This window comes from Lagopus muta, chromosome 10 (genome assembly GCF_023343835.1).
Source record: "Lagopus muta isolate bLagMut1 chromosome 10, bLagMut1 primary, whole genome shotgun sequence".
NCBI classification, from domain to species: domain Eukaryota; kingdom Metazoa; phylum Chordata; class Aves; order Galliformes; family Phasianidae; genus Lagopus; species Lagopus muta.
The window spans coordinates 12,564,693-12,572,612 of NC_064442.1; the positions used below are offsets into that span (position 1 = coordinate 12,564,693).

The 7,920-nt window shown below is 46.2% G+C and overlaps 1 protein-coding gene across 1 annotated transcript in view; it reads right to left on the reverse strand.

Annotated features, from left to right (window-relative positions):
• Positions 1–7,532, reverse strand: part of PRTG (protogenin) — an 86,328-nt gene extending 78,796 nt beyond the window's left edge. The window contains exons 1-2 of the mRNA XM_048956588.1: positions 7,402–7,532; positions 6,352–6,654 (exon numbers count right to left, since the gene is read on the reverse strand). Coding sequence (XP_048812545.1) covers positions 6,352–6,654; positions 7,402–7,471 — 373 coding nt within the window. The 5' untranslated portion in view covers positions 7,472–7,532. The remainder of the gene's footprint in view (positions 1–6,351; positions 6,655–7,401) is intronic.
• Between the last annotated feature and the right edge of the window lie 388 nt (positions 7,533–7,920).

The following is a 7,920-nucleotide window of genomic DNA, read 5'->3' on the forward strand; positions in this document are numbered from 1 at the left end:
AGATGTAGGAAGACTACCAATGGATTTCTAACTGCCCAGCACAAACAATTTACTTTGATTTTTTTCTCCTCTAATTCAATTGCTGAGACAATCAACTTAAAAATGTAGGCTGCTTAAAATGCTGCTGCTTAAAAGCTAAGTAGAGGTTGACCCTGGTAACTAATGTTGACCATACAACCCACACTTGCTCAACAAAATGTGGAGATTTGACATTGTTGATTACTTTTTCACTTAGGTGGTGATTACCAGTTATAAAGACTGGAAGTAATCAATCCCAATTTAACAGCTGGGCCTATTGATGGAACAACAAAAAAAAAAACCCACAATGCAAAACTAAACAAAAGATAATGTTCACAATTTTGGATGTAAGATGTAGAAAAATATGGAATTATGAGGAAAACACCCAAAAACAAAACACAAATTTGTGCAACAGTGGAGATGACCGTATTTCTGTAGGAAAATGCTTAGTAACTTCTAAATTCTTCCTCCAAGATTCTCTTTTGTCATTGTCTTAAGTTGTTCCCCACCATCAATAGCCACAGCTGTTAAATTGTGAGGACGTGACAAGTCTCTAGGCAAACAACTGCTCAGAGTGAGATCCTTTTCTTGAGGATAATCAGAGCTGGCTGACAAAAAGGGGCCTTACTGAATGCCCTTTCAACAGTTTCTACACCAAGAAATGCAGAGAGAGAAGGAGGGGGAAGAAAGGGGTGTCAGGGAAGAGCACCACGCTGCAAGAGCACAACAGCATCTTTTGCTGCACTAGGAAAGTAGAAAAGAAATCTCAATACTTCACAACACCATCACACATAAGAATCACACCTCTAGTCATAGCTCTGAGCAACTTCCCAGAAGAACCATGCCACATGGTACCGTGTTTCCCTTTAACGTTTCTCAGACAGGAGAAGGTTTTATTAGCTACAGAGCCCACCATCAGTAAGACCAAACAATCCTTTAAAAATCAAGTTGGTAAAAAACATTAGACATCATAAAGTGCAACTGATAAAAGCCAGTAAGAAAAAAACAAAAACAAGAACAAAAACACAAAACCATAAAAGCTCTGGTCGTATAAGCTCAGAAGAAAAGCAAGGGCACAAAATGGCTCAATTTGACATCATGTTTGACAAATCTGAAGCTGAAGTGTTGAGAAATCCCTTGAAAATCATAATTCTCTAGTGACATGGTAGTGGAAACAAACATTGTGCATATGTGTTAAGCAGACATTCATATTTCTTTTGTCTGGCAATGATATAAAAAAGCCCATGCTTTAGTCTGAGGAAGACTCTTAAGATGTGCAGACCAGTTACTGATGGAAGAACAGGTAAAGAAAGCAGAAAGGTAAGCAGTGGTCATGTCTTAAAGGAAGCTGACAATTTCTTCCGTAAATTTGTTTTAGAAGCTCAGCTCAAAAGACGTTTGAGAGAGTTCTGCTCCTGCAGATTCTTAAATTCTTAAAGGAAAAGTGTTAGAAAGGAAAACATTTGTCTTTTTTTTTTTTTTTTAATTTCTTCATTGTATTTCAATTAAAGAACAAAAATCTTACTATTCTTCCTTACTGTCAACAATCAACACTTCAACTGAGACATTAAACATCTTCCTCCTGCCTTAAATACTGGAATTAAACACACTCAGGAACAGCCACATTCACCCTCAGCTTTGGAAGCAAGGTTCTCTTCCCAGGACAATCAAATCAATTAATCAAAACAACAGCTATAAGGCAGCATTTGTAAAAACCAAAACCAAAAGCTTCCTCAAACTGCCTGTAACCATGCTAGTCCTACAGCATTAAGACTTGCTACCTCTTTCAATGCAAGGCCATTCCCTACTCCAGCCATTTGCCACTTCACTCCACCTCTGTGAGAAAACACTGGTGCCCTTCTGCCCCCACCCGCACTGCAGAACTTTCTTTCTCTGCCCATTACTAATTAACATCATTAAACATACCTGCGAGCTGCATAAAAATTTGGAGGATACATCAAATGACACAAAATAAAGTTCATATTGTGTTAGACCACAGCTACTAACCCCCTTATCTCAGGTAAAAAACTAAGTTAACTTTAAAAAATTAACAGGAGAAAGGTTGTTATCATTTCTGCCTATGTGAACACTCTACAAAGGCCACAGTTTGATGAACACTTATTTCTGTGGCTATCTAATTTTCAGTAGACCTTCTCTGCATCAAGCCTTTCCACCTCTACATCACTCCTCTCAGTTACACCAATACAACCATGCAAGTGGCTCCATCACAAACCACATCAGGGAACTCATCTGGGTTAAAAACCATCTTTTATTTTAATTCTATTATTTTAACCCTCACCAGTTCCTGTGCTGTTAGCCACACGTGTAGCTGTGCCCACACAAGGAAGGGCACAATGCAGAAGTGAGAACAAGCAGCTGGAACAAGCATGGTTTACTGCTAAGAAAGCACGATTGCCGCAGTAGAGGATAAGGCTCAGTGGGAGGCACTCTTAAGTAATCAAATATTTAAAAGCAGAGCAAGAGATGTAGGATATAAAAATATAAACATTGCCAATTATTGACATTGCAATGGGACCAGAAGTCACATCGCTGCCCCAGCAGGTAAGCAAAAGCACAAACTCCCCACAAAGTAGTCTGCTCTGTGCACCAGGCCAAATACTTCACAAACTGTAACATAACCTAGGAATACTCCTCGCAGCTGTACATATTCCGTCCATCCAAGACCCCAATTCTCACTTGTTGTGAAAAGGAAATAAACAAGCATCCTGTCCAGCCTCTACTCAAAGCCTGTGTTACTAACTTCAAAACATGATTCCTCCTTCTCCATTTTTCTTAGTGTTATCTTACTAGATGTCTGTACTTCAGACAGTCTTCGTCAACTGAGGTTAAACTTTTATTCATAATTCACAGTGCAGAAATACAGAAATCTCACTTCATTTTCAGCTGATTCAAAGTTGAATTGAAAGTGCTTGGGCTTTATCCACATTCCTTTTATATTCTAGCCAGAGAGAGCTCTCCCAGTCGCTGTGGCTGCAATAAGATGAATTTTGAGCGAGTCATCTACTCTTCACTGTTAACGCTTCACCCCCACATGGAGCCTCACCAAGAGCTACACAGGAACCTCCCTCTCTCCCCCCTGAGTCAATCAACCGGCTTTGGAAACAACTACCAGCATGTACTGAAACGAATATTTATTTTTACCTAAGCGATACCTCAGCTCCACAGCTTCCCTCAAAAGAGTAGGGGGATCTTACCGAAAAAAAAAAAAAAGAAAGAAAGAAAAAAAAAAGCCCTAAATTAGTCAAATTCTTTTGTGCATGGATGAACAACAGGAAAGCAAAGCCTTGGGGCCTCTGGGGAGGAACCCTGTCCCTGCAGACCTACTCTGATGTGCTCAGGAGATAAGGCTCCATAGTGACACTTAAGGAAAGGCCTGCTCACATTTGAATTTCTGCATTCCTCAAGAACAATTCATGGCAATCACTAACTTTGCAGAGGAGCTACATGAAAGCACTGGCCAATGAATGAGGGTCATCTGCTCTTTATCACAAGGGTAAACCTCATCCTGGCCAGTTTCTAACCTTTTAACCCTGTGAATTCTTAATTTGCACATGAATAATGGAATTCTTGCCAAGAGTGCAACCTTCAGCTTCCAGTTCCTAACTTTAGAAACCAAGATCTGATCTCCTTGTGTGTTCAAATCTTAAACTCTTGGACAGATTAAAGTTATTGGTTTCCAAATGCAACACTAAACATTACAATTCTGAAGCAAAAGATAAGCTTACTGGGAAAAGCTCTGACCAAGCAGAGTAAAAGAACATCCTCGCACCCTGCTGCTACCACAGACTAAAGACAGCATTTGCTTTTTTCCTCCGAAGAAAGAATGCCCATTTAATGCCTATTCTCCACCTGTTTAGTATGTACGGTTCCTTCCATACCCTGACCACGAGGCAATTTGCTTTCGAAGCAACTGAGAACTGCCTCGAACACATTTACAAGTCTAAAAAATCCCCCACAAGACTTCAAAATTCATTCACTTGAAACCTCTACAAAGTACAGCCAAGACACGGCAGCCAGCAGAACCACTGTAAAAATGAGACATAAAACTAACTTTGCACGTGCTTTCTGGACTTCAATGATATCAGTGGTAATTACAGCAATCACTGCTTTATTGGTAGTTGACAATAAAGATCTGACATTCTGCAATGGAGCAGACTGGAATATGACCAAAAGGAACGAACTGCTGCACATAGGATGATTTCACTTTTGATCACCACTTCAAGTCAGTAACACCTACTGGATCATTATGGATCCACCACCTCTTCAGGTTTTCTCCACCAGCCATAAGCATTCAAAAATTAAAAAAAGGAAACCTTTTGACACAGCCTCAGAGGAAAGGGAAAAAGATGCTACAAGAGTATTACCGTGATACACAAATGCATGCAATGCTCCATACTGCTCCAGAAGTTCTGAGATCAAGAACACAGTGCTTAACTTAACTACAACATCTCAGGCTTAAAACTTTGCTAATTTTTCCTCAGTCTCAGAGACAGAATCCCTCATTTACTGCTTTGTTTTATACTTACAATATGAGATTCTTAGCCTCTTAAGAACAGCTTTCTTCAGCCTTTTTATTAATGGTGCTGACTCCCTGAAAGCTAATGATGTGAATGTAAACACCAACGACATCAATACTTTATTTTTCGCCATTTAATCAAAACCACGGAGTCTATTAATCCTATTAATAAGATACCATGATACAAAGTAATAAATGGCCAGTTTTTAAAAACTTACAGTTCACAGCCTCTTGCAGCATGACAAATTCATAACTTACTTGGAGCCACCTGCTTTTCAGGCTGATTTTCCACTGCCCAAAGCTCTGGCTCACTGAAGAAGGTATTTCACACCTTCCTCTGATAGCTCACTGTTAAGTTTTTGTGATTCATTCAGAAGTAAAAAATACAGATGTTAAGAAAAGCCTGAATGTTAACATGAGTTAACATGAGTATCATGTACCAACTATATTAACTAATTTCAGATTGAATTTGATAAACTTGTAATTTTCAAGTAACGCCTAGTTTCCACAAAGGTATCAGTGCCATGGTTTAGTGCAACTTGCCACTAAGAACAGGGTTGAAGAGGTCAAGGGAAGCCTTTTCCTATTAAATTAAGTTCATCAGTTAAGTTCTATTAGTGAGGGAACATGAGAAGACTATATAAACTGTGTACTCTCTGTGTTACACTTTCTCTGAAATGATTCCAGCCTACTGGCAAAGCTCTGCACTGTCATGGGAAAGGCATCGCATTCATTCTGCAGCACACATCTCTTGTTCAATACATTAAAAATGGTAGGAAAACGGAGGCCAACACACACTCAGGGTCAGACTGTTAGGGCTGTAATAGCACTAACATGCGACTATTCCTCTCACCATTCATCCAGCATAAGGGCCTGGAGTGCCCTACAGTCATGACTCTTGCTTCCCTAATGGCACAGCATAACAGGCCTTAGCATTGATCCCAGAGGACCGTGCAGTATCTCCAAACGGGACAGTACCTGTGTCTGCTTGGCTGAACGTACACAGCATATCACAGAATCACTGAAGTTGGAAAAGACCTCCAAGATCATCTAGTCCAACTGTCCACCTACCAATAATGTCTGCTAACCCATATAGGTACCACATCTCCATGGCTCCTGAACACCACCAGGGACAGTGACTGCACCACCTCCCAGGGCAGCCTGTGCCAATACCTGACCACACTTTTGGAGAAGTTTTTCCTAACGTCCAACCTGAACCTCCTCAAGTGCAACTGGAGGCCCTTCCCTTTTATCTTATCTATTGGAACAGTAAGGACCTGGTAATTCAGTCTTCACCGAGGTCTTGAAAACCATTCTACTCCCTCCCATCTCAAAGACAGGCAACTCTATTATCATTCTGCTCTGGTCCCAGGATATCCCCAAGATTGCTCAGCACAACATCAAATTATCAGACCAGGAAAACAAAGAAGATTAGATTTGTAGATAACTGCAGAAAAAGCTTCACGAATGGCACCTGACAAACAAGACCCAGAACTTTTGTAGCAGGTTGCCCGCATGCCAGCGAAGCTCTGCACTGCAGCTTGCACACACACAAGGCACCAAACCCATGAGACCCCCCCCTTGTGGCTGTGTCTCCCTGCCCACACCAGGGACTGGACAGGGCCATGACAAGTTTTGTTCATAATATTTACACATTTAAAAAGAAACAAACCTGCAGGATTCGTCTTTTCAAGCACACAAACATCAAAGCAGTAAGTCGCTTTGCACTGTTGAAGAGCTTTAGCCACAGACTCAGGAGCAGGTTAACAGGTTAACAAACAAGAGCTGGCACTTACTTGCTAGCGTAAGGTGACTTTTTTGACTGAGAATGGCTCCATACTTGTTCAGAGCCAAGCACTGGTAAAATCCTTCATCAGACTGCTCTCCTTTCCTTCCTTCCACCTCACTGATGTATAAAGAGCCATTGGATAAGGTGTAGATCCTTTCATTTTCAGACACTTTGCCTCCGTTTTTCAACCACGTAATAGTTATAGGAGCTTCCCCACGGGCCTGGCAGTCTAACACCACCGCATCCTTCCTGGAGGCAGTCACATCTTGAGGCTCTCTCACAAAGAACAGTTCGCTAAAGCACCACACTCCTGAGGGAGAGAGAAAGACGTCGGCTGTAGGGATGGAGCGCACTGCGAGCTGGGAGCAGCAGGCACAGCACGAGGTGCAACTTAACTCGCTATTAACGACTGCAAGGAGTTCGGGCCCCCGCAGCCGCACCCCAGAACCCTCGGGGAAATCGGCGCTACGGGCTTTGGGTCGCGTGAAGCCGTCGGGCTCCGCAACGCCCCGTCAGCTCAACGCGCCCACAGCCGCGCTCGGCGCTCACCACGCGGGATTCGCCTCACAGCCCCGCCGCGCCCAATCGCAGGGGCTGCCGCACAGGTGTCGGCTTCGTTTTGCCGGTACGGCTCCGGGCAGCGAGCTCGCTAATTTTACAAGCCTGTCAAATGAGCTGGAGCGGGGCGAGTCGTAAAAGGTTAATTTTACAAGAACTCTTTGGCGGAACCCTCTCGGGCTGATCGCCGGCCCCCGAGGGCCTCTCGCCCGCAGCCCTTCGCGCACCCCCGGGGCCGCGAGCGCGTGGCAGCCCACAGCCGCGCGCCCCGCGGCCCACGAGCGCCTCCTGCCGGCGGGGCGCCGCCTGCCGCCCCGCACCGCCCGCCCCGTCGTGGCGCGGCGCGAACAAAGCGGGGCCGCGCTCGCGCTCTCCCTCGCGCTCCGTCTCTCTCCCGCTCCCGGTGCCGCGCGGGCGCCGATGTCGGATAAATAAAACCACGTGCGGCCGCGCGGAGCGGAGCGGACAATGGGGCGGCGGCGGGCGCGTGCGGACTCACCTGGCATCGGGAGGAGCAGCGCCCCGAGCAGCGCCCGGAGCAGCGCCATGCAGCGGGACGCGGCTGGCATGCCCCGCCGGCCGCCGCGAGAGAGCGGTCAGCGGCCGAGGGGAGGAGACTGGGGGCGGACGGAGCGGCCCCGGCGCGCCCGTCCCGGCCCTACTCTCCGCATCCCGTCTCCATTGGCCTTCGGGGAGGAGAGGGGCGAGGGGCAGGGCCGGGCGGCCGGGGGGAGGGCCGGGCTGGACGGGGCGGGCTACGGCGGACAATGCCCCCGGGGCGGGGAAGGCTCGGCCGGGCGGGGGGCAGGAGCCGGCCCGCTCACGAGCGGCCATAGAAAGAACGGGGAGGGGGTGGGGGGGAGAGCTGGCGCCATCTGGGCCTCTTCCAGCGACCCCCAACCCACCGAGCCCCGCGGCCGGCGCTCTGCACGAGCCGCGCCTTGGGGCGATCCACCCCGCCCGGAGCCCTCCGAAGCCGGGCCGGCGTCATTTGCAAGTGGGCCGGATGCGCGTGCGG